This window comes from Polypterus senegalus, chromosome 1 (genome assembly GCF_016835505.1).
Source record: "Polypterus senegalus isolate Bchr_013 chromosome 1, ASM1683550v1, whole genome shotgun sequence".
NCBI classification, from domain to species: domain Eukaryota; kingdom Metazoa; phylum Chordata; class Cladistia; order Polypteriformes; family Polypteridae; genus Polypterus; species Polypterus senegalus.
This window is the reverse complement of record NC_053154.1, coordinates 45,927,184-45,954,794: the sequence shown is the minus strand read 5'-3', so window position 1 is coordinate 45,954,794 and position 27,611 is coordinate 45,927,184. Positions and strand designations below refer to the sequence as shown.

The 27,611-nt window shown below is 40.8% G+C and overlaps 1 protein-coding gene across 2 annotated transcripts in view; it reads left to right on the top strand.

Moving 5' to 3' along the window:
* Positions 1 to 22,223, top strand: part of dhcr7 (7-dehydrocholesterol reductase) — a 99,075-nt gene extending 76,852 nt beyond the window's left edge. For both annotated transcript variants that reach the window (XM_039748615.1, XM_039748606.1), the window contains exons 3-8: positions 1,314 to 1,536; positions 5,639 to 5,729; positions 9,681 to 9,894; positions 10,838 to 11,042; positions 19,034 to 19,165; positions 19,346 to 22,223. In XM_039748615.1, the coding sequence (XP_039604549.1) occupies positions 1,314 to 1,536; positions 5,639 to 5,729; positions 9,681 to 9,894; positions 10,838 to 11,042; positions 19,034 to 19,165; positions 19,346 to 19,810 (1,330 nt within the window). In that variant the 3' untranslated portion in view covers positions 19,811 to 22,223. The remainder of the gene's footprint in view (positions 1 to 1,313; positions 1,537 to 5,638; positions 5,730 to 9,680; positions 9,895 to 10,837; positions 11,043 to 19,033; positions 19,166 to 19,345) is intronic.
* Positions 22,224 to 27,611: the final 5,388 nt, after the last annotated feature.

Genomic DNA, 27,611 nt, shown 5'->3' with positions numbered 1-27,611 from the left:
TTTGGATTTTCAGCACATTAGTTATGCACTGGAGAATCTCTGATGTAATTAGTGGGACTTCAGTTATTAGGAATGGTGTCATAGTCAAAAACGTCAGCAGTGCTGGACCAAAATATGCAACTATATGATCTGAATTAGCTCTTCACATGTAATACAAAGCTAATTGGCTTTAGTGTCCAGGGAAGTGAAAATGCAAGCATTTTGCAGTTCTGAATGTAGTGACTGTTAGTATGAGGACCTCCATGACAAAAGCCTTAATGCAAGTATAGCATGCTATTTTCTGTCTGTTCATTAAAAAAGAATATTGTGTCTCTGAAATCTCTGCCATGTCTGCATATTGTCTTTGCTCGCTTTCTAAATCTCTCTCTCTCCCTATATATATATATATATATATATATATATATATATATATACTGTATATATGAATCGCAGTCTGATTATATGGATGGTTACCTACCAGCTAATGCGTGTGGTTGGTCAGCCAGTCGGCAAACATCCACCACGTCCTCTAGTTGTGACACGCAGGTCATAGATGTGTGATATGGTACTTGCCAAATAATACAAAGAGTACACGACACGTATTTCGCCCAAATGTGGGCTCAGCAGGTGTACACACTTTAGTTTCCCCTTGCGGATATTGAACATCAGATATCAGCACCTGAGGCAAAGCCACTGACTTTGTGTCATGGTGACTTTGTCGCTTAGTTGACAGGGTGAAAATCGGAGTATTACATTCATAGGTCTGAATCACAGTCTGATTATTTAGATGGTTACCTACCAGGTTCCGCGTGTGTGGTTGGTCGGCTAGTTGGCAAACATTTGTCACGTCTGTTGGGCCACTGCTAGGATCCCTGCTGGGCCTCCTACCCCTTCCTGCCCAATTATGGAGCACAATGTTATATTGGAATGGCAGCTGCTTTTGCCATTACCAGTTGTATGCATTTTCAGGCCCTGTATCGTTCAACACAGTTTTGGTCGTGACTGCGCTCCCCACCACAACCCCATGTGCATTTTGTGAGGTTATTAACTTTTACTTAAAAACAGGCAGGCAGAGTTGTTCTGTATAGTTTTATTGCTTCTGTATTTACTGCTGCCAGCTGTTTACATACTTTACCTTGTAGTGTTATGCTGTTTGCTTTATAATGCATATTCTTACGGTGTGTAATTTTATAAGCTCAATGTGCTGAGTGGAGTTGATTGTTTGACATAGGAACAGGAAATAATTATAAATCTGGAAAGAAATTAGAACAATCCATCACTCGGCTTACGGGCTAACACAGACTTTGCTAATACTTAGTCTGTTTATTTTTAAGGGAAGTGGACTCGTTCTCCTTGGTGAGCATCCTCTTGTTGCTGTGCTTTGCCCCTTTCCTTGTTTTCTACTTTGTGATGACCTGTGACCAGTATCAGTGTTCATTGATGGACCCTTTAATGGAGGTTTACACTGGGAAGACCACCCCTTTGGACATCTGGAATCAGGCAGCTTCCTTTAGCTGGACTGCAGCAAAAATCTATGCCATCTGGGTCTCTTTTCAGGTAAGCAAAGCTTTTCCTGTAGTGTATATTTACGGTTTCCCTGACTGTTGTTCACATTTGGAAATTGTCATTGATAGATCTTGTAATCCATCCATTCATTGATTTAATTTGAAACCCACCTAATACAACTAAACAGTGGTGGACTGGCACCCTTTTCAAACTTGCTTACACCTTGGAATGTGTACTGCCTTGCTGAGCTCCAAGCCCTCCATGACATTGAACTGGATTAATTGGGTTTGAGAATGTTATAAAATTATGCAAATCCAACTACAGGTAAACTATTCCTCCAGCACCGAACACACTAATGCTACAAACGTACATTCACTAGCTCTGAACCTCCAGTTAATTTAACACGTAGCCTGTGAAAACCCCAAGCAAAGCACTGGTTCAATTCCAGTCTTCTAGGTGTCACATGCTTGTGATATTTTTATGTATTACTAAGACCTGCAGCCCTTTATCCTTATTTTGATTTGTTTTGAAAGATTTTCCTTGTTTTGTTTTTTCTGGAATTAATTCCTTTTTATTTTTCATGCTGCTTTTGTTGTAACATTTTGACATCATTTAATGGCAGCACCGCAATGTTTTCCCATTGCATGGCTACCAGTGTATGCACACCAATTTCTGACATAGGAGACAACTATGTTATTTAAGAATGAAAAGTTGTCTTTAGCATTCATTTAATCTTTACAAACTCTTCTGAGTTCCTAAGAGTAATATTTTCATTCAAAATAATGAATTTCAGGTTTCAAAGTTGATAGCTCGTTGGGTTGTCTTGATAGAAGTTTGTCCAATCATTTTAGCCTGGTCTGTTTGATGTTTCTGACCTGTGCTTAGTGACTCCAAACCTCAGCACTAGGTTCACTTTTAGCAAATTCTGGTTATTTTCAGAATCAACGTATTTGCTGGCCACGATTATTGCTCTCTTTTTAATTTTGCCTACTATTTAATTTAGAGCATCCCTTCATTGCATTACTTGTTTATTGTCACTCACCTGGGACGTCACCAGTTTCTATGTTTCAACAGAGGTTACTTAGGATGTGGCTGCTTTGTTAGACACATGTGTGCAAATTATTCACTGCATGATATTGAAACAGTTACTTTATACTTTAAGGATTAGCAATAAGAATGTATATGAACTTTGTTGAAAAGGTACACTTGAATATAACTCTTAAGAATGTTTTTCTTCATTCTAAATGATTTTGTAATTAATTTAAAAATTGTAATTTAGGACTGCTAATAACATTGATTTTAATATTACCCTCTCAGTCTTGATGAAATGTATCTTACATAGCGTTGACCTATGCCTGTTTCTGACTAAATGTTAGCCCACCATTTTACTTGATCTCTGCCACACTAGCGTCTTTTGTGAGAGACCCCTGTAATTTTATGGATGGATTTATATGGTAATTACACTAACTGCAAGTTGGATTGTTTCTACACCACACTAGCATATCAATCTATTTTGTGCACACAAAATGATTTTTATGAAGGACACCTACCCACTGACAAATTCACTTTCCTCTTTCTCATTGACAAAATCATCCAAAACCTCCTGGGTAACATGTCGCGTACACTTCAGAAACTGAAAGAGGGCACTTTATGACAGGACTTTGTCAGCACATGATTGGGAGAATCCATCATTTCTTTCAGGCATCATGGTGCTGTCATGACTTGTTTACTGATCTCATGAATGTAATAGCAAGAATGGACAGAAAGCAGTCATCTGATTTCGGTGTTTATTAAATTGTTCTGTTGTTCTAGACTTTGGAAAAATAGTGTCTGATATCTTTGATCTCCATTGTAGTTTCTTTTTCTAAATAAATAGAGTATTATGCCTAGTGCTATTAAAATGTATATCTATTGAAATTTGTTTGTATTTTAGTACATATTACAATATATTCAGTAAATTGTAACTAGGAGTCATGCATCATGGCAACAGTCATTAGTAAGATGTTTAATTACTGCTATTGTAAATCCATTATAGGAGGACGAGGTGGAGGTTGGGAACATGCACTGATACAGCACACTGCCATACCCACCACACGATAAACCACCTCAGGATCCAAGATTAAGACCCGAGTGCTGCCATGCACCCACATGCATCATGGCAACAGACATTAGTGAGATGTTTAATTACTGCAATTGTAAATCCATTGTGGGAGAAGGAGGAGGAGGAGGAGGAGGTTGGGAACATGCACTGATATAGCACACTGCCGTACCAACCACACGACAAACCACCTCAGGATCCAAGATTAGGACCCGAATGCTGCCATGCAATGGGTGTACAAGGAAGGAATAAAGACCAGATAAGGTATTAGGCAATGCACAAATTTATTTTAAAATTTATTTAAATACATTTATTTTGAATTTTATTTTTTATTTTATAGTTTTGTTTAAAAATGTTTAAAAATATATTTATATGCAGAAATGTTTTAAGTCAGACTGAAAAACAGACATTCTGTTAATGCATGTACTATGGCTGTTTATGTTGTACTGTTGCAGGTGAATGTTCGGATTTGCAAGTTGTTTTATGTATTGTGTGTTTAGTTAAGTTGAAGTGTCAGAATTCGTTTGTCCTTATGATATATGATAAATAAAGTAACTGACCTAAAGTAAAAAACCTGAAAGTATATGGTATCAAGAGCTAAAGCCCAAACATGCATGAGCATGAGGACTCTGTTTATGGCAGGCATTTGTGTATTCTTTACAACCTGGCAGTTCTCCTCACTTGTGTGTTATTGTCTTATAGATCCATTTCATTTGCTGAAAATATAGAATATGAAATGCAGGATTTTCCTTTCTATAGGTGTTTTGTCTTGGTAGAGTAATATATTACTCTTACTTTCCCGTGTTGTAATATTAATATGCAGCCTTTGTCAGAATGCTTCAAATCTCACAGACTTACCACTGTTTATAAGCTGTTGTACAATATAACTTCTCCCCACCTCCCCTTCTACATTTATAACCTTAGACAATTAGGTGTAGTAAAAGACAAGCAGGAGTTAAGTTACAATTTATGCAATTTATTATTGATATTATTCATAAATAATAACAATTTGCAAAGTACATTTGAATAAATGGTAAATGGTGATGTGTAGTTTCAGGTGGCACACAGACTTGTTAGTTACTTAAAATGGCCCTAGTTAAGTCCTCATTTTTGGTCAGCTTTCTTCAGAACAGGCCGCTTGCCCGTCTCAATATGGCTGCCTAGCTATGCTCTTCATTGTGTTGTCTTTTTCAGTTCATGGTGTGAGATGCTCCTTCATCATTTGTTTGTAAGAGGGAGAGGGTGAGGTAAAGCAAGGAAATTTATAGATTTTCTGCCCAACCCCTAGAGCCAATAGGGCGTCATGATACTTAAAGGCTTCTAATACAAGCCAGCTGCAAACAGCCATACTTCAGACCAATGGGGGGAGAGAATACCTTCACACCTGCCTTTCAAACCATGTGTTAAGGTAAAACTTGGCAGTTAGGCAGCCTGGCTTTCCTGAGAGGGTTGCCTGAGAGACTTCAGCAGAGAAATATTGGCCACATTTGTATGAGGCACTTTCCCCAACCCTGTCGTAAAATTCACTTTCTTGACTTAGTCCTAGGGGGGTAAACATGAATGCTTCCCAATAATGTAACACTAATATTACATTGCTTTGTCTAAGTTACAAATAAAGACATAACAAAATATTTATCAACTTGTATGCAAAATTTCACATCACAACAATAGGTTCCATAATTTTTGGACAAATTTGTAAGCATTCGCTTTCACCGCCGCCTGTCAGCATTATGTCTTAACACTGCATTCATTTCTGACAGTGAAGTGACTTGGAATGTCTTCTCACTAAGCTGTCTTTATTTGAAGTCTACAGGTTCAGGTGATCCCTTTCTTCAGATGAAGACGTTTCAGATAATGAGAATCAATTGAGAATGATGCATGCATAATATAGTGGAGTGCATTAATGTTGAATCTTTTATGATAAGGAATGCCAATAACATTCTAGCATTACTGTTTCTAGCTCTCTTATCTTTCCAGATGTTTAAAGAACTCATCAAATTCTCCATTACTGTGTTTTAACCACTTTGTATCATATTTGATCTCTGTGCACCTCAGGTTGTGCTGTACATGTGCCTGCCAGATTTATGTCACTATTTTCTGCCAGGATATGTGGGTGGAGCACAAGAAGGAGCACGCACACCAGCAGGTGAGAAAGCATTAAAATCTGGATTTGAATTATTTATGTGAAACTTTTTTTCCATTGTAATAATCCATTCTAAAGATAATTAAGTCACATGGTGTAACCCTTCAAGATTACAAAATTTTAGGAGTGGTGTAACATTTTGATGGCTAGGTTCACAAAACATTTCTCAGTCAAAAGTCAGTTCTGACTTTTATCATAGTTCCTAATCAAACTGTTTGCTGTCCTACCACAGTACTAAACATGATGAACTGGATTCCCAATCAGGGTAGATTCCTGCCAGGATCCCTCATCATCCTTTACTAGATAAGCCAAACCAGAAAACAGATACATGGATGAATTTAAATAATTGAGAATGCCATAACGGAGAGACAAGTATCCCGATGGATAATTCCTTTCCTGGATAGGATTCCACAATAGAAAGTTGTGGATGGACAGGCATCCCAGCTGGGTTAATTGTTGGTAATAATAATAATAATACTTTACATTTATATAGTGCTTTTCTTACTACTTAAAGCGCTGTCCACGCAGAGAGGAACTGAGACATGAACCCATGATCTCCTTCCTGTGAGGCAACAGCGCTACCACTGTGCCACCAGCATGGAGGCCATAATGGAAGGACAGAGTGAGACTGCTTCCCGGGGCCATATATTCTCTCAATACACAGGGTGGCAGCATCCCTCTGGTGGAACTCCCATTTTACACCCACAAGCTGCATTGGGAGCTATAGTCTTGATGGATAGCCCAAAAAGTGAAACACTTTGTCTGTGAACATTGTTATGAAAAATTACATTTTCCTTGCACAAAGCATATGTCTTAAACAATACTCTAAATTTACAGTTTGTTATAAAATCAGTGTAGGGCTTATAAAGTGAGTTTTAAAGAATTCACCGAGTGTGTGTGTACTATACATTTCTGACCTCGCCCTCTGAGTCCCACCTTATTAATCCCCCACCCCCCACCCACAATCCACACCCATTTGCTATACATTGATAGATAGATAGATAGATAGATAGATACTTTATTAATCCCAAGGGGAAATTCACATAATCCAGCAGCAGTATACTGATACAAAGAAACAATATTAAATAGTAAAAAAAAAAAAAATGAAAAAAAATAAAATTAATGTTAGCATTTACTCCCCCGGGTGAAATTGAAGAGTCGCATAGTGTGGAGGAGGAACGATCTCCTCAGTCTGTCAGTGGAGCAGGACAGTGACAAAAGTCTGTCACTGAAGCTACTCCTCTGTCTGGAGATGACATTGCTGTTGATTCCTGTATGTCTAATCATTTTCCTCTGATGATGACACCTGGTAGGTTGTCAAAAGCTTAGGAATAAAAAATATTTTAAGATATGTGGCTCATTTTCTCTCTGTGGATTTATAGCTACAAATATCCAAACTGTATCACAGACTTTGGCTTCTATATACAGTGTGTATATATGTTAGTGGCCTGTAGGGGGCATCTCGCAACCCAAGACACCAATCTAGGAGTCCATAATGACAAAACAAAGGCTTTAATAACAAAGTCTCAATAAATGATAACAGGGAAACAATAAAGTACAATCTAAACAGAAAATAATAATAATAATAATAAACACCTCTGCTCCCTGGGTCTAACTAAACAACAGCAACTTGTTTATTTCCTTCTTCTGACAAGCTAAGTAAGCTCTTGTCATCAGCTACTTCCCAACTCTAAGCTCCCTGAGCAATGGAAGCAAGTCCTTTTACATTGTGCCCCAGTCACCTTCTGTAACCACTTCCGGGGTCCCGGCTCATATTGATCACTGTTGTTGTATGGGTAGGTTTCCAACTAGTGGCATTAGAGGTTTCTGCATGTTATATCCTCTACAGAGGTCTGCTGGAGAGGGCCAGATTGGTTGTCCTCCCCAGTACATCCAGAAGGTCACTACACATCTCCCCCTAATAGTCTTGGGAACCTTAAACCCTGTAATAGGGTGTGGTGTATATTATAACTTCTGGGGTCTTGAAAGACCTGTGAGGTCAATAAGGATACTGCTACCCAGATTCATTTCTCTATATATATTTAATTTTTTTTTTAGTTGATAAAAATCGATTGTGTTATTCCTCTGCAGTTCCTTTAAAATCAACCCCTTCTCAGTGTGACTTTATAAGTGGGTTAGACCATGGATTATAATGATTGAATCCGGACATAAAGTGTGTTCTAATGGACAGATTATGGTAAGATGAAAAGAGCTCTTTATCAGAGTGAATAACAAAAAGTTGGTTGTGGCCTTTGGCAATAGTAGCAGAAAATGCTTTAAAAACTAATGGAAGTTTTAGAGCAAATTCAAAGCCATTGTCAAAGTTGTTGTCAAAATAAAAGTCAAAATGAAACTCTTTCCTAAATTGAATGTTAGATTTGCTCAAAGTCTAGTCTCTCATAAACCGTTTCTTCTAACTGGTGTGACAGATAGGGGGTGCTATCGCTCCCTTGAACCCTTGTCCACAACTCCAAACACCAGGTAAAAGTCCACAAATTGACTTTATTCAAATGCCACAGTGCACAAATAACCCTCTCCTCCACTATATTCATAAACAATCACTAACCAATACAATAAATCAATCCTCCACTCCCAGACGCGTTGCCACCCTTCCACCCAGCTCAGCACGCTGTCTGGGAGCTCCCATAGTCCTTTTATATTCCGTGACCCGGAAGTGTTCCAATCCCCAGTCCATGTGACTCTCAATCCCTTCTGGGTCAGATACAAGTCCTTTCTTTTCACCCCGGAAGCCCGTCGATCTTCCTTTGACGAACTTCTGGGTTAAAGGGCACAAAGAAGTCTTCAGTCCTCCCTGCAGCTCCCTCTTGCGGCCCCTGTGGTATCCAGCAGGGTCTTGTATAAAAACTGCATGTCCCATTACTCCCTGCTGGTCTTCGGAGCACCTCCATACTGCAGGGAGGGCTCCATCTGGCGGCCTGGGGGTATTGGCCAGGATGACAAGCCGGCCACATCTCACACTGGTAAAAAATTTTGTAAATTTTGTATGACGTTGTGGTCACGTGGCATAGGCATTATGTGCCTGACAGTAATGTACCATACCATAGGCGCACAACATGGTGGCACCAATTAAAATAAACACACAAAATGGTGATAAAAACTAATAAAAATATAATTATTGATTAATAAAAACTAATAATATAATAAAAGCCTAAAATAAATTAATAACACTTTCCTGGCACAATTTAAATAACTAAAACCCTAAAATAAATTAATAACACTTTCCTGGCACAATTTAAATAACTACAGGCAGATGTATTCTTTTATTCTACACTGTGAGAACACACAGCGTCTAAGCAAACAAGGTGTTTAACTGAGTCCAAGAATGGGCCTCTGATTAGGAAACGGGTTAGAATGAAACACAGATGTGACATTGCCACCCCCTGCTTTAGCTTATACAAAATCAACAGATAGCATCCTTCTGTGAAATCTGTGCAAGATGTTCAGTTTTACAGTTCATTCATGTAACTGATTACATATTTCATCTGTAATTCATGTCTGTTCTACCTTGCTAACTTGTACTGAGTTTTTTTGTGTGTTTCTGCACCATTCAGACTAATTATAATGACCGTGATGCATCAGCACCCCATCCTTTACGCATTCAATAACATCAGAGTATCAGCTGAACAATTTAAAATCTTCAGTTGACCCAACTGTTATTTTAAGTGTAACTCCTATTCAAAGATTTTAATCAGTTGGAATAAAAACTAGTAGGCACAGGGTGTTCCTAAATTAGAGCAGTGAGAAGTCAAGCAAAATGACTTCTCACTACATTCATAATGGCTAACACGATATAACACCCTAGTACTAGATAAATTAGAGCAGGAAAACACTGAATGATATAACAGTGAAATGCAAAGAATTGTCTTTAGCACCCTCTGGTGGCTATTCATAATATACCACCTTAACTAACAAGGAGTGTGTTCTATTTCACAGGAATCATAAATAAATATGAAGTCAATGGTTTACAGTCATGGCTAATCACACATGTCATCTGGTTTGCAAATGCCTATTACTTTAAGTGGTTTTCTCCAACCATTATTTTTGATCACTGGATTCCTTTGCTGTGGTGCACAAATATCCTGGGATATGCTGTCTCTGTGTTTGCCTTTGTCAAAGGATACCTGTTCCCTACCAATGCAAAAGACTGGTAAGTGGTAGCAACTTTAAATGTCAATGCTTTATTTCTTGTAATTCATAGAAACTAACATCTGATTAAGGGAATAACAATGTACCTTTATATAGTTTTATATGTTCATTATTGTCACATGTAACAGAGTTCCAGTAAGATTCATATTTTTATAAGCTCTTCAGCACCGTAAAGAGAGAAGAGCTGTCTTACCTAGAAAAGTCTGTCTTCCTTATCCAATAAAATTTAATCATTCTGAATATATAACAGCACAAACATCAACTATTTTAATGAATTTACAAGACAGTATTGTTTTGATGAATTACAAGACAATGTTCTCTCATAATGTGAGACTAACAAAATAATTAAAATAAATTGACCCATAACCATTCAATTTGTATCTGCCCTCACACGCATTGTCACTCTGATTCTTCATTATATTCACCTCACATCGACAACATTTTCTTTTGTTGTTGATGTTGAAAGTTGTCCAAACCCTGGGTTTTTGACTGTGCCATCTGAAATGGTCTGGTCCTGGTACATGTTAATGAGGGGAAGATAAATAGCTGTGTGTATGGGGCTAGTCAGAAGGTGCACTGTTCTCTAGAGTTAGAAATGCCATAAATTTCATGATCCTTGAATTTGTAGTTTTTGTCACTCATGTTGACCTTATTCTGAAAGAGGCCACATGCACTATAAGTTACAATTACTAGAAACTTGTAGTGCACATATTTTATTACACAGGGGCTCATCTACAGCCTCTTACTAAATCAGGAACATGCTCAAATTGTCCCCTAGGGGGCACTCCTTGTGGAGCAGCAGATGCCTTTTATATGAGTGGTTCCCTCCTGGCTCTCCCCTACCACCCAGGTACTCATTAGAGTTTGCTACATTTGTTTTTTCAGTGTCCTTCCAAGTGCAAGTGTAATGTTTTTTATATATTTTTATTTTTTATATCTTGCAGTAAATTCACTGGAAACATCTTCTATGATTTTATGATGGGCATTGAATTTAACCCTAGGATTGGCAAGTGGTTTGATTTTAAGTTATTTTTCAATGGACGGCCTGGAATCATTGCATGGACACTCATCAACTTATCGTATGCAGCCAAGCAGCAGGAACTGTATGGTTATGTGACCAATTCTATGATCTTGGTTAACGTTCTTCAGGTAAGAAAAATGTTGACTTGATAGAGGAGGGTTTTATGATATAGATTGTGGGTTTGGTTTGGATATTACCAAACATTTATCAAAGAAACCATGTCTGTTCTGCATTGCAGCAAGGACGAAATAGAGATAGCCTGCTGTAAATGCAAGACACCCTCACATTCAGAAGCCAGATGGGTAACTAGAGAGAGGAGAGCTCCCCTGTAGGCCAACTGGTTAAGAGAGTTGTAATCTGCTGTTTGAATCCAGTGGCCCAAGTTCATGTTCAGCTGTTCAGGGTACAGACACTCAACTAAGAGGGGGTCCAGATGAGTTGTGCATTGTACATAGGATATCAGTTTACATGCTAAATAAATGAGTTTAGTTATAGTGAAGCTGCACCATAGGAATTCAAAAATCCTTGCTCAGTCATTGTCTGGATGGAGCTTGCATGTTCTGCCCATCTCCGCGTGGGTATTCTCGGGGTACTCACCTACATGCAGTGCAGTTTAGGTTAACTGCTAACTCTAATTTTGCCCAGTGTGAATGTATGCCAGAGTTTGCATTTACAATTCTGCACTGATGCGTCATCTGCAGCTGGCTGCCGACTTGTACCCTGTGCTGCTGAGTTAGGCTCTGTTTCCCTGCAGTCCAAATGTGCGAGAGATTTAAAAAATGGATGGATTTACATATATGTATATAAACTGCTCAAAAAAATTAAAGGAACACTTTGAAAACACATCAGATCTCAATGGGAAAAAGAAATCCTCCTGGATATCTATACTGATATAGACTGGGTAATGTGTTAGGAATGAAAGGATGCCACATCGTTTGATGGAAATGAAAATGATCAACCTACAGAGCCCTGAATTCAAAGACGCCCCAAAAATCAGAGTGAAAAAATTATGTGGCAGGCTTGTCCATTTTGCCAAAATTTAATTGCAGCAACTCAAAATTGTACGCAGCACTTTGTATGGCCCCTGTGTTCTTGTATACACGCCTGACAACATCGGTGCATGCTTCTAATGAGATGACAGATGGTGTTGTGGGGGATCTCCTCCCAGATCTGGACCAGGGCATCACTGAGCTCCTGGACAGTCTGAGGTGCAACCTGGTGGCATTGGATGGACCAAAACATAATGTCCCAGAGGTGTTCTATTGGATTTAGGTCAGGAAAGTGTGGTGGCCAGTCAATGGTATCAATTCCTTCATCCTCCAGGAACTGCCTGCATACTCTCACCACATGAGGCCAGGAATTGTCGTGCACCAGGAGCCACTGTACCAGCATAGGGTCTGACAATGGGTCCAAGGATTTCATCCTGATACCTAATGGCAGCCAAGGTGCCTTTGTCAAGCCTGTAGCGGTCTGTGTGACCCTCCATGGATATGCCTCCCCAGACAATCATTAACCCACCACCAAACTGCTCATGCTGAATGATGTTACAGGCAGCATAATGTTCTCCATGGCTTCTCCAGACCCTTTCACTTCTGTCACGTGCTCAGGGTGAACCTGCTCTCATCTGTAAAAGCACAGGGCACCAGTGGTGCATCTGCCAATTCTGGTATTCTATGGCAAATGCCAATCGAGCTGCATGCTGCTGGGCAGTGAGCTCAGGGCCCATTAGAGGACATGGGGCCCTTGGGTCACCCTCATGAAGTCTTTCTGGTTGTTTGGTCAGAGACATTCACACCAGTGGCCTGCTGGAGGTCAGTTTGTAGGGCTCTGGCAGTGCTCATCCTGTTCCTCCTTGCCCAAAGGAGCAGATACTGGTCCTGCTGATGGGTTATGGACCTTCTATGGCCCTCTCCAGCTCTCCTAGAGTAACTGCTTGTCTCCTAGAATCTCCTCCATGCCCTTGAGACTGTGCAGGGAGACACAGCAAACCTTCTGGCAATGACACGTATTGATGTGCCATCCTGGAGAAGTTGGAATACCTGTGCAACCTCTGTAGGGTCCAGGTATCGCCTCATGCTACCAGTAGTGACACTGACTGTAGCCAAATGCAAAACTAGTGAAGAAACAGTCAGAAAAGATGAGGTGAGAAAAATGTCAGTGGCCTCCACCTGTTAAACCATTCCTGCTTTGGGGGTCATCTCATTGTTGCCCCTCTAGTGCATCTGTTGTTAATTTCATTAACACCACAGCAGCTGAAACTGATTAACAACCCCCTCTGCTACTTAACTGACCAGATTAATATCCCATAAGTTTCATTGACTTTATGCTATACTCTGATTAAAAAGTGTTCCTTTAATTCTTTTGAGCAGTATATATTAGTACTTAGGGCGGCACGGTGGCGCAGTGGTAGCGCTGCTGCCTCGCAGTTAGGAGACCCGGGTTCGCTTCCCGGGTCCTCCCTGCGTGGAGTTTGCATGTTCTCCCCGTGTCTGCGTGGGTTTCCTCCGGGCATTCTGGTTTCCTCCCACAATCCAAAGACATGCAGGTTAGGTGGATTGGCGATTCCTGCCTTGTGCCCTGTGTTGGCTGGGATTGGCTCCAGCAGACCCCCGTGACCCTGTATTCGGATTCAGCGGGTTAGAAATTGGATGGATATTAGTACTTTTTGATTCTACGAAGTATCCTAACAGCATAAGTATTTTCTTATGCTGTTGACCCTCTGATTTATATCACGTTAATTATTCCATGTCAGAGGAAAACTGGAATAACAGAAGCAGGTAACTAGGAGTTCACCATGAGGCAGATGTTTCCTTTTGTTCCTGGTTTTTATTTCTTTTTCGGCTAAAGACATAATGCTTGAAGGATAAGTTTGGTACTTTTCAATTTAAAGTTATTTCTTCATAGTTATGGTATAGAATAGTTTTCCATATGAAATTGTGTTCCAAAATTAGGTATATTTTTTTTAACTTTTAATAAACACCTAGCCTGTTCTTGCACTATAAAAATGGAGGTGATTGGGCAGGCGCCCAAATGTGAAAACAAAAGCCTTAAAACTTACCAAATATGTCCATTTTCCAAGGCAAGAGTGATATTGAGTATTGATCCATGTCCAGAGATTGCACACAAATTGCAAAATGGTGGATTCATGTATTGGAGGGAAAAAAGCAAAAAGCAGAACATTCAGCAATTTTAAAACAAGACCAGCTGTACTCCTCAGTCTTCACCTCACTGATCACGTACCTCCGCTGCCACCTATCAGCCGCAGGGGCATAGTTTCACTTCCAAAAGAGCTGCTATTGTTGTTACTGAATGTTGATGCGCAGGTGTGAATTGTTGTGTCTGTTTTGTAGACAACTAGAAAATAATTACTGAAAAACTTGCAGTCATTCACAGTCTTTCACTACATGTGATTAAAAATAAACAATAAAATGATAATTTCAAATTTGTACAAATCACAACTCACAACTCGAACATATCATGGGCTTGAGTTAATGTCTACCAGGAAGAAATTATGTCATTCACAAATTACTTTTACTCACTCAAAAACGTTGTCCTCTGTTCTTTTATTACCATATCCTCAGTATCATGCTTTGCAGAAAAGTGTGACAGATTTTATAGGGTAAGCAGGGAAAAAGTCATGGTCAAAGATGGAACTGGGTCGAATACCAGAACATCAAGAATTACAGCAACTAAGACCAGCAGATCATTAACAAAGGTAACAGCAAGGAGTTGTTTTTTGAATCCGTGTACTCTGATATGTCTATGAACTTGAGGGTGAACTTTGATCCTGTGGCATTGTGATGTAAAGTTCACAACCTCTTAGTACATGCCCCCGAAAACAGGAACTCAAAAAATGGCGGCATAAACATCCTAAAATATTTAATATCAACAAAATTAACCCCTAAATAAAAAATAAAAAAAAACTAATGTGATCACCAAAATCACTGAGATGGAAACCCCCTTATTAAATGCAAATTTGTACCAAAATGGCCAGGGAAATTTGGAAACAACTCAGAATATCCAAAATTCAGCAAGTGTGCTGTAAAATTTAATAATTGGTTTCTGGTGCTTCAGTGTATTGTATTGTATTGCATCTTGGTGTGGTGCTATCACATAATCTGCCTGTTTCATTTTGTCAGTGCTTATTTTGTCATGCGTGACCATGACTCACCACAGAAAGTGTTTAATGCTGAGTATCGATTGACACCGTGAACTTAGTAATAACGTGGAGGAGGCCATGGCGCTTTCAGATGTGTAAGGCTTTTTATAAAAAAGTGTAATGCTGTGCAATCAGTTCTGTTTAGATGTATTGTTATATGTGTATGATTTTCTTATGTGTGCGCAACTTGTTGCTACTTGGCATGAATCATAACCATAGGTTTAGGAAAAAATAATCATATGACTACAGTTAAAATCTGCAATTAAACTGCTGTGTCTGTATGTGATTCAGCATGTGTGCCAGCATTGCCTATTTAAAAAAACATTTACTGCCATACATGTGTGTCTGTGGATCACCCTACTGACTCATCTTGAGTGAGCAGTCCCATTCTGGGTCGAGAGGGGATGCTGTCACTAACGGTATCATCTTTTTGTTCTCACAGCCATGAAAAGATGTCCAGTGAGGGCAATTGACTCTGCCCCTTACGGTTAGAGGAGTATAAAAGTAAGACATCCACAGAGGGTAGGGTCTCATTCTGGACCAACACTCGAGAGAGATGGAGCTCCAAACGAGACCTGACTACTGCCGATTCCCTGCATAGGGCAATTTGTGTTTCTTTATAGAGCCATTGTACACAGTTTTCATTTAGAACTTTGAGTTGCTATTAAACAGGGTGACCCAGCTGATACCCGAACATTTTTCAAGTCCAGTGGTCGTACATCGCACAAACACGGGCAGGATTTGCCGAGCAATGATGGCAGAACGAGCTAACCTAGTGGAGCGAGAACAGCAGCTTGCTGAGCATGTGAACAAGCTGCAGTTCCAAGTTGCAGCTCAACAGGCCAACTTGGTTGAAGCAGAGACATGCTGCGAGAATGTCGATATCCAGCAGGAAAATAAGAACCGATTTGTCCTTGATATGACATTAAAACCTTTCTTTTAATCTTTGAGTGCACAACTGCCTGATAAGACATGCTCCAGCGTGAATGGGTTTATTACGATATGGTGGAGCATGCAACTGCTGATTACCGCACACTCAAGTGAGAGATCCTTGGCTGCTATGGGCTGACTCCAGTGTGCCAAGTCCAACATCACTAAGAGTGGTGCTTTGAGAGTGGCACGTTGATCCCAAATGCCCTGCTTGCACCCAAATGTTAGACCCCTGGGGCAAGATTGCCTGCTGACACAGCTCGGGCGAAAAGTCAGCTGACACGATGATAAAGACAGTTGCTGCTGATTTTTGGGTGCCTAAGCAGAACCGATCAACCAAAGCTCAAAAGCCAGAGGAAAGCCCTAAGGAAGCTCTCTCACACCCCACTGTGATGCTACCACTGTGGCAAGCTGGGAGCACATAATCTCCATCTGTCTCAGGGTGGGGGTGGAATGCCATGAGATATGGCTGGACACACGGAGACAGGTACTGTTACGTAGCCGCGCCTAACCCTCTCACCATTTCTTTTTCAGACACGAGTAAATCGCATCCCGCCTGGGTCTCTGTGACTCTGGTAGCGATATTACGTAACATTGTTGCTTGCCGCTTTATCCCTTCAGAACAATACGATGGTAAATCAGCCAGACTAATCTCTATATATGGTGAGGTGCAGAGGTACTCCATTGCAGTCTGTTGTATCAGTTTAACTTCGGCAGCTGCCATGATACTAGGGCAAGACTGGCCGTATATATAAAGCCGACCGACGTGTGGTAAGCTTAAATGGTAAGGTAAGCCTCGCCATGAATGGAAGCCAGACATCCCAGAGTGAATCCCTGCCATGCAAGAGGACAGGTGAGAGTGTGGCCACCCAATATGATGTCATGGATGTGTACATAGGGAATGCCACTACGTCTGCAGTTATTCAGATCCCAGACCTGATGTTGTCTTGGGAAACTATGCCAAACCCCTTTGCCTCCCTACAACTAGAATTCTCCACCCTGCTGACATCTTTCAAATGTAAACAGTGTAATGATGATTCCTTGAAGTTTGCAAGAAATGTTATTACTGCAGTTAGCAAGAACCCAACCGGAGAGTCCATACCACCTCTGCCGTACTTTGAATTCAATAATGAGCTGTTGTATCTTTTTACTTAGTCACAGGGTGAGCCTACGACATGTGAGCTTGCCCATTCACAGCTTTTGGGGACCCATTCAGGGACTGAAAAAACCCTGGAAAGAATCAGTGCATGTTTCTACTGCTCCTGTCCAGAGTTTCAGTTGACGCATCTACCCAAGCGATAGTGCTTCCCTCTAATCCCCTTGCCTATAATCGATATTCCATTCAAACGAGTTGGTGTAGATATAGTTGGCCCCCTTGAACCCTAGGTGAGGGGTTACAAGTATATCCTCATCTTCATGGAGTACTCTTCTTGATACTGAGAGGCCATGTCCCTGTGGGTGCCTAACACTAAGATGATTGCTGCATTGTGTGTGTCTGTGAATCACCCTCCTGACTCATCTTGGGTAAACAGCCCTACCCCTGGATAAGAGAGGGCTCTGTTGCTAATGGTATCAACTCTTTCTGTACCTGCGGCCAGAGAACATGCCCAGTGAGGCCAACTGACTCCGTCCCTTCCAATTGGAGGAGTATAAAAGTGAGATGCTCAGAAAAGGTGGCATCTCATTCTGAACCATCGCTCAAGAGCGACATCAAGCGTTCTCAGGAACTCAGAAGGCATGCTTCTTAAATTGAAACCTTTGCTGCTTTAAAATGGACATGTTTGGTTAGTTGTAAGACCCTTGTTTTTACAGTTGGAGCCCTGGGGTCATCAACTTCATTTTAAAATGCAAGACCATGCTAGGTATTCATTACAATTTATAGAAATAATGCTTCACTTTAGAACACAATTTTATGTGGGAAACAAACTTATCCTTTAATGCAGAAATCCTATATCAGTCCAAGCTGCATCTCATTAATCCCAAACTCTCTTGATGACGAAACAAACAGGATCACAGACAAAAATATAACTGACGTTTATCAAACCTGGTAGGTTTCAAATACTGTCAGCATGCATAAAATTTTTCCAAATGTTACAAAGCATGACAATAATGCTATTTGTTGAAATGTGCTTAAAGGTGGAAGAAAACAAGTTAACATGTATTATACTTAACGATTTACACCATAAAGAGCAGTCAGCTGAAGACCACCTGAGAGAGTCATGGAGCACACCTTGGTAAAGGACCACAAGAGAGCCAATGAATATTGTGGACGTGGCCCGGACACAGACAGGCAGACATGTTCTTGTTCCACCACCACACGTTTATTTACAAATATCCTATTTACAAAGTCCAAAAGTGCACACAAACCCCCCAAAGTCCTGGCCACACAACGCCTTTCTTCGGGCAGCCTCCACACTTCGTCCTGCTTTCACCCGACTCCAGCGACGAATGAAGGGCCCCTTTTATCCACACCTTGATATGCTCCAGGTGCTCCCCGGCAATCTCCCGCCGACACGCCCCAGTGTGGCGGAAGTGCCGGCTGTACTTCCGGAAGCTTTCCAGGTGTCCCTTCTTCTCTTCCCTCCAGCACTTCCTGGTGTGGCGGAAGTGCTGAGGTCCAGGGTTCCCAAGGCATCGGGGCGCCCCCTGGCGGTGACCACGGGCCCCTACAGGGTTGGGCTTCCAAGCCCTCTACCCGTAGCCCCCAAAGCAACCAGGGTGGTGGCCCCCACGTGATCCAGGGCGGGCGTAGACCCTCTTCCGGTCCTTCAGGGCGTCCCGGCCGGGTCGTCGCCCCTGGCATCCCTGACAATATGTTAATCATGTCCTTTCTTAAAAATGTTGAAAGGGAAGCCACAAAGCAATGCAAATTTACAAATCCAGCCCCAAAACATTAATTTGTAATCCAAAACACTAATTTGTAATTGTATCTCAAACATCTTATATTTGTAGGAAACTAAAGTTGTCCTGCTGTTGTTTAGCCTCTTTATTCCAGCTGAAAAAATGGTTTTATGTCTGTTTCTCTTTAAGGGTATCTATGTTGTGGACTTCTTCTGGAATGAGGCTTGGTACCTAAAGACCATCGATATCTGCCATGATCATTTCGGATGGTACCTTGGGTGGGGTGACTGCGTTTGGCTTCCCTTTCTCTATACTCTACAGGTAAGAATGGTATAATTTTAATTTTTTTCTGTCAATGATACGTTACCAGACATAAACTGAAAATGTTCTAACAGAAGTCTGATGTTACTTCAGGTAATGATGAATATCACTGGTTATCAATATCGCTGCCAAGATGTATTCTGGTACTGGACTGACTGGAACTTTCTAATCTTTTGGCAGGGTCTTTATCTTGTATATAACCCTGTCCAGCTGTCAACAGCTAATGCCATAGGGGTTCTACTGTTGGGACTTGCTGGCTACTACATCTTCAGGATGACCAATCACCAGAAAGACCTTTTTCGGCGAACAGATGGCAACTGTAAGATCTGGGGCAGGAAGCCTGCTTACATTGAGTGTTCCTACTCTTCAGGTGATGGAGCAAAGCACAAGAGCAAACTGATGATTTCAGGTTTCTGGGGGGTGGCCCGGCATTTCAACTATACTGGTGATCTGATGGGCTCCCTGTCCTACTGCCTCACATGTGGCTTTAACCACTTGCTGCCTTATTTCTATATCATCTATATGACTGTGTTGCTTGTGCATCGTTGTATCCGGGATGAACACCGTTGTTCCAGCAAATACGGTAAAGACTGGAAACGCTATACTGATGCTGTGCCATGTCGACTAATACCTGGAATTTTTTAGGACATGCTGTTTTTTTAATTATTCATTTTACATATAAATACAAGTGTGTGCCTACCCTTTAAAAACCCTTGAGCCTCAGCCTCACAAGAAAATTGAGTCGAGTAAAAAGAAGCACTGCCCTTTGTATGGCGCACTGAAGTTTTCCTACTTTTGTAGCATGACAGCTCTTCACATTTCAAAACAGTCTGATCAAGGAAAGTTTGAGTTTGGTTAAGTAATGTAGCTAATAAAAAGAAAAAAGCATGGTATTTACATTTAAGAGATTCAGAATTGGTAAAGCAATGACAATTCTGTTGTAATTCCATAAGATTTTGATTAGTGATGAGCGAAATGATTCACATATAATTGAACCTGCAGCAAAAGTCATTATTTCGCTGGGATAAAGATGAGCAAAATAAACTGCATATTGCTTTCAAAGACATTCATACCATTTACACAATTTGAAAGGCATTTAGTTCCTGTCTAGAAGCATTTTCATGCATTAATTCTACATGTCTCTGTCTGTTGTTTACTATTTACAATGTATAAAAAGAGAGAATAACCAGAAGTGTGCATATCCTCAACTAGGATAAGGCGATTGGTAGGTTCAGGGCCTGTAGATGTTGCCGGTGTAGAAAACAAAGTGATATGCACAATGGTGCCTTTTAGTGTTTCTTTGATTGAAAAATATGCAGTTACATTTTTCAAACAATGCGCTGCGCTCCTCTGTGTTGACGTGAATGACGGGCATAATTAAAGTTAATTTTGCCAGTATTGTGCATGCCTTATATAGCTTGAGAAAAAAAGAAAAATGTATTGGGTTCACAGTTGTACAAAGAACACTGAGAAAAGTTCTTTTAATCTAACCACTCTTTATTCTTGAACTTAAAGGAACAACTTTGGGTCCTTTAAGGGCTCACTAATTTGACTCTAGTTTTTTAGTTTCCTGACAGTTAAAAGAATTCAAAGGTGTCGTCTTCAGCGCTATAGAGCTGCCGAGATGTGGGACCACGAGCACAACAGACAGTCTTTAAGGGAGGAAAGCCAGCCAGGGAGTGAACTGTTTGAACTGGCAAGTAACGAACTTAATCAGGTTTTTGCTACCGTGAGATGTGAGGCTTGCAAATTTTAGTGTCGGTTTTGCAAATCGGTAGGTGAATAAAAACTTGTCCATTTCGCTCATCACTAATGCTGACCTTCAGTCAGGGATTCATAAGCCATTCTATTTTTGTCTAACCTGTCAAATCAATACAAAGCTCCTCATAACCTTTACATACAGTAGCACATTGACAAGGAGTGTAAGGCTGGGATGAGTTAAAAGAATTGATAGCTCAAAATATCTAAATAAACCAAAATCCGAGAGTCGTTTATAAACAAGTACAATGTTACCTGTAAGGGAGTTGAGCTGTTTTCTCACTTCTTGATGTCTGAATTTTCTGTGTCTAGGTTAACGAGTGCTCTCCCAACCAACATTAGGAAAACTAAGCAGATGAGCTTGATAGACATAATGGTCTTTTTCTCATTTGTCCTATGCTTTTAAGGAATAAAATAACATTTGGCAATGATCATGCATCAGGACGCACATTTAGCACTCAAGACATTTCCTGAATTATATTTTATATTATTATTCCTATAGTAATTGATACTGTAGCAAACAGATAAATGTGTGATGCCACTGGATTCTAAAATGAAGGCAGATGAAAAGAGAAGGAAGAATAAATTGCTACAATAATTGTAACATTATTTTAGGACATCCTCCATGTGCTATGTGTATATCCCCAGGGGGCTTTTCTGTGAGATCACAAATTCAGAAGTGTTAATTACAAGCTGTGGGGAAGTTTTGACAAGACCTGTATGCATGTATTTGCCAAGGGTCATTGAGAATCATTTGATTGCTGTTTTAGTTGAATAGATTGGTTTGTGACTGAAACGATTTTTGTTTTTGGTCTGTGACTGAAATGATTTTTGTTTACATAAAAAGCAGAATATGCACAGTGTAATAGTGATATGACTGAATAGCACTGGAAAACCCATGACAGGTGGCGGCTGTCTTTACTTTTTGGTAGCCTTTAGATTCATGCTTTTCATTTACACTTGATAAGTTCCTTTTAATTTAATTCAAATTCTTGATTAATTAGTAACTTTTACTGCCTTGCTTTATAGCCTAAAAATTCAAAAATACCCAAAGAATTCTTTTTTTCTACTTTTTTAGAAAACAATGGGAACGTTTTTGCACTTGTGTATCACAGCAACTGTAGCACACACGGATGCAAATAACAATAAACTGGCTTTTTCTGTCAAAAAAACATGAAATATGTGCCCCCTCTAACCCTGAAATGGATTATGTGGGTGTGAGAATATTTTGTTGTGTCGTGTTATGTATGTTAATATAAATAAAATGAACGTAATTCTGCAAATGGCACTGCCATGACCATATTTGTGATGGGTGATTTCATTGTCCTTGTACTTTGGTGTAAAATGAAAAGCAACAGCTCCTTGTTGTAATGATGCAGAAACATCAAACATGCAAAACAGTAAGTAGGTCAATAAAAAATGACTTGACAATACACAATAGTGCTAGTTTAATAAGTAAAATAATATAAAATAAATACATACGTAGTATGGTGCAGCTGAAACATGTTGTAGTATATAGTAAGTAAGCATACGTCTGTATTAACAGAGTCACTCAGTACATAACGGACAGCATAAATGGTCAGTAAAACTAAAACAATAGAAAAGAGATTGGCTTTTGAGGTGCTCACATGATGGAGCCAAGTTAACCAAGTGAAGCAGATAAATGAATGTTAACAGTTGTAAGAAGAAAGAGTCGGAGACATTATAAAGAGTTGGGGCAGCCACCCGTATAATTGAATCGGCTGCAAAAGTAGTTTTTAAATAGCACGATGTGCTTAGTTCAGAGTCCAGAACAGAACTGCCTGTACTAAGGCAAGATGGCAGTTTTAAAGGGCTGGAAGGGAAATGACGTCATCTGTGCCGGAACTGGGAGTGGTGTCCTCGTGCCCGGATATGACGTCATCCTTGGGGCCAGCAACAGGCGGGATTTCCCGGAAAAGGTCTACAAGGGACTGAGAGAGATAGTCAGTACACTCCGCCACCCCCTGGCTTGGCGTAGAATTACTAGTGTTTAGGCCCATCAGCTGATTCCCAAGCGCACGTGTGTGACACAGTTTAATGGTAAAAGTGGATGTCCAGTTTGCAGGAACATGATTAAATGCCACAATATATATTTGTTCCCCGGGTGTTTTTGGCATTTGAGATAATTCAAACCTAACATTTTTAAATCCCAAGTGTAAAACTTTACCTTTACTTACATTGAATTTCATCTGCCAGAAATCTGCCTAAGCCTGTATGCTGTCCAAGTCCTTCTGTAATGATGTGATAGATTCTAGATTATTTGCCAGTCCACCAAGTTTGGTATCATCTGCAAATATAACCAGCTTGTTATTTGTATTCCTATCCAAATCATTTATATATATTAAAAATAACAGCAGCCCTATTACTGACCCCTGAGGGACACCACACTAAACATCGGCCAATTCTGATGAGGTTCCTCGCACCATCACCCTCTGCTTCCTGTGTTTGAGCCAATTTTACATCAGCTTGAACTCCCACTACTTTTAGTTTGCTGACCAACCACTCAAGTAGCACCTTATCAAATGCTTTCTGAAAGTCAAGATAAATGATACATACATTACTTTTTTTTTTTGTACTTTATTTCTCCTTATACAATTTCTTGTATTAAGAATTTGTTAGTTTTCACATACCCCTTGGGTTCAGAGCGCAGGGTCAGCCATTGTACAGCACCCCTGGAGCAATTGAACATTAAAGGCCTTGCTCAAGAGCCCAGCAGAGTAGGATCTCTGTTGGCAGTGACAGGGATTCAAACCGGCAGCCTACAGGACACCAGCGCAGAACCTTAGCCTCAGAGCCACCACTCCATCAATTTACTTTGATCCTATCCTTTTGTTACTTCCTCATAGAATTCTAGCAAGTTAATAAAACATGATTTCCCTCTTCTGAATCCATGCTGACTGTTCAGTAAAACTCCAGTTCTTGCCATATGTTGCTCAGTCTTATCCTTAACAATTACTTCCATTAGTTTATCTTTGATGTATGTTAAGCTTACGGGCCTATAGGTGCTTAGCTCTGCTAGGTCACCCGTTTTATAGAATGGGATCATATTTCCCCAGTGTGCAGTGATTTACTAAAAATGTGCATCAAGGGTTTATGTATGTACTGACTAATCTCCTTCAGAACTCATGCAGTTGCCATACCATATATATATATTGTCGAGGATGCCAGGGGCCATGACCCAGCCGGGACGCCTTGGAGATGTGGGCGTGTGCCCATCTGGGATCACGTGGGGGCCGCCTTCCTGGTTGCTTTGGGGGCCACGGGTTCAGGGCATGGAAGCCCCACCCTGTAGGGGCCCGTGGTCACCGCCAGGAGATGCCCCAATGCCTTGGGGACCGTGGACCTCAGCACTTCCGCCACACCAGGAAGTGCTGGGGGGTAGAGAAGCAGGGACACCCGGAGAGCTTCCGGGAGAACAACCGGCACTTCCGCCACACTGGGGCGTGTCAGGGGGAGATTGCCGGGGAGCACATGGATCTCATCCGGGTGCGGATAAAAGGGGCTGCCTCCCTTCATTCAGGGCGAGAGTCGGGAGCGGAGAGGACTGAGCTGGAGAAGGCAAGGAGGCGGCCTGAAGAAAGGAAGGCATTGTGTGGCCAGGACTTTAAGGGTTTGTGGTGGACTTATATTTGGAAATATTGTAAATAAATGTGTTGTGGGTGACATGAACGTGTCTGCCTGTCTGTGTCCGGGTCTACTTCCACTATATATATATATATATATATATATATATATATATATATTTTTTTTTTTGTTTCTGTTACAGCCTTATTCCAAAATGGATTAAATTAATTTTTTTCCTCAGAATTCTACACACAACACCCGATAATGACAACGTGAAAAATGTTTACTTGAGGTTTTTGCAAATTTATTAAAAATAAAAAAATTGAGAAAGCACATGTACATAAGTATTCACAGCATTTGCCATGAAACTCAGAATTGAGCTCAGGTGCATCCTGTTTTCCCTGATTATCCTTGAGATGTTTCTGCAGCTTAATTGGAGTCCACCAGTGGTCAATTCAGTTGATTGGACATGATTTGGAAAGGCACACACCTGTCTATAGAAGGTCCCATAGTTGACAGTTCATGTCAGAGCACAAACCAAGCATGAAGTCAAAGGAATTGTCTGTAGACCTCTGAGACAGGATTGTCTTGAGGCAAAAATCTGGGGAAGGTTACAGAAAAGGTTCTGCTGCTTTGAAGGTCCCAATGAGCACAGTGGCCTCCATCATCTGTAAGTGTAAGAAGTTCGAAACCACCAGGACTCTTCCTAGAGCTGGCCGGCCATCTAAACTGAGCGATTGGGGGAGAAGGGCCTTAGTCAGGGAGGTGATCAAGAACCTGATGGTCACTCTGTCAGAGCTCCAGAGGTCCTCTGTGGAGACAGGAGAACCTTCCAGAAGGATAACCATCTCTGCAGCAATCCACCAATCAGGCCTGTATGGTAGAGTGGCCAGACAGAAGCCACTCCTTAGTAAAAGGCACACGGCAGCCCGCCTGGAGTTTGCCAAAGGGCACCTGAAGGACTCTCAGACCATGAGAAACAAAATTCTCTGGTCTGATGAGAAAAAGATTGAACTCTTTGGTGTGAATGCCAGGCATCACATTTGGAGGAAAAACAGGCACCACTCATCACCAGGCCAATACCATCCCTACAGTGAAGCAAGGTGGTGGCAGCATCATGCTGTGGGGATGTTTTTCAGCGGCAGGAAGTGGGAGACTAGTCAGGATAAAGGGAAAGATGACTGCAGCAATGTACAGAGACATCCTGGATGAAAACCTGCTCCAGAGTACTCTTGACCTCAGACTGGGGCGACGGTTCATTTTTCAGCAGGCAACGACCCTAAGCACACAGCCAAGATATCAAAGGAGTGGCTTCAGGACAACTCTGTGAATGTCCTTGAGTGGCCCAGCCAGAGCCCAGACTTCAATCCGATTGAGCATCTCTGGAGAGATCTTAAAATGGCTGTGCACCGACGCTTCCCATCCAACCTGATGGAGCTTGAGAGGTGCTGCAAAGAGGAATGTGCGAAACTGGCCAAGGATAGGTGTGCCAAGCTTGTGGCACCATATTCAAAAAGACTTGAGGCTGTAATTGCTGCCAAAGGTGCATCGACAAAGTATTGAGCAAAGGCTGTGAATACTTATGTACATGTGATTTCTCAGTTTTTTTATTTTTAATAAATTTTCAAAAACCTCAAGTAAACTTTTTTCACGTTGTCATTATGGGGTGTTGTGTGTAGAATTCTGAGGAAAAAAAATAATTTAATCCATTTTGGAATAAGGCTGCAACATAACAAAATGTGGAAAAAGTGATGCACTGTGAATACTTTCTGGATGCCCTGCGAGAATCTTGGGCACTGTTAAGCTGTAAGGATGCTGCCATCTAGTGCTTTGGGGGGTTTAGTGTCCACATGTAGCTGCCTTCCCCTATCTTTCCATCCTCGGGGGGCGTCCTGGCCAGGCTGAGCTGCTGGCCGTCCCTTACAATAATTATGCAAGAACTTTTTCACGCCAGGGGATTCATGCTGTGAAACAATGTGAAAGATTAATATGTTTCCATCAGTGTTTGAAGAATAATTGCACCAAGGGGCAAAGAGAATTATAACAGGATTTATACAATGAGTTTGTGGAACTGAGCATGGCTAACGTGGTTTAGAGAGTTTGCCTATGTTAGGCTGGAGTATTACATATCATAAGTTCCGGTACAGAAGAATAGTAGAGCATGGGATTTACCTTCTTGTTGGATAACAAGTTCCACACTTGTGGAATCCATATTTCCCACAATATCTTCTCTAAGACCAGCAGTTGGACATCCCCTTTGACAGCATGTGGGGCAGCAGTCAAAGCAGTCAGACCATTAACATTGCTTCAATGATGTTCAAAACTTTGGATGCCATCAACCATGTGGTAACGAAGCTTCGCTACCCATATCTCAATACTTTATATTGGGGTCTGCAAAGTTAGTCCTGGAGGACATTGGTGGCTGCAGTGTTTCAATACAGTGTGCTTCATTAAAGAAATACAAGCTTTGAAGCCTCAATGTCAAATGTCCCATTCCTCATAATCTTCATATAGAAAGTACCTGGAATAGTATTGAATCCTTCTAGCAGTGCCTGGCCTGCCTAAAATACTCTAATGGGGCAGACTAAATCTTCCAGGAGGTCACAAAGTATCCTAAAAAAACATTGAAAGAACTGCAGGCTTTTGTTGCTCACATAAGTTCAGTGTTCATGACTCCATAATTATAAAGACACTGGGCCTCATTAGTAGAAACCACTGCTAACCATGAAGAACATCGAGTAAACACCTGCCATTTATCTGCCAAACAGAACCTAGGTGTTCCTCAAACCTTTTTGGTAGAATGTTCTATACAAAAAAGTTTTGAGATGATATGGGTCCTATTATATTTAGCATAAAGTAAATAAGAACAGTCAGACATGGTGGTGGCTTGTGTGATGGTCTGGTGAAGCTTTACTACTGCAGGACCTGGACAACTTGCAATACTCCAAAGAACCACGAACTATGAGTTGTATCAGAAAAATCTCAAGAATAATATCTGGTCACCCCTATGTGAGCTGAATCTGTAGTTGGGATCATATAAGGGACTGATGATCTAAAAAAAAAGATCCACAGCAGAAATGACTGAAAGAAAAAACACAATGAA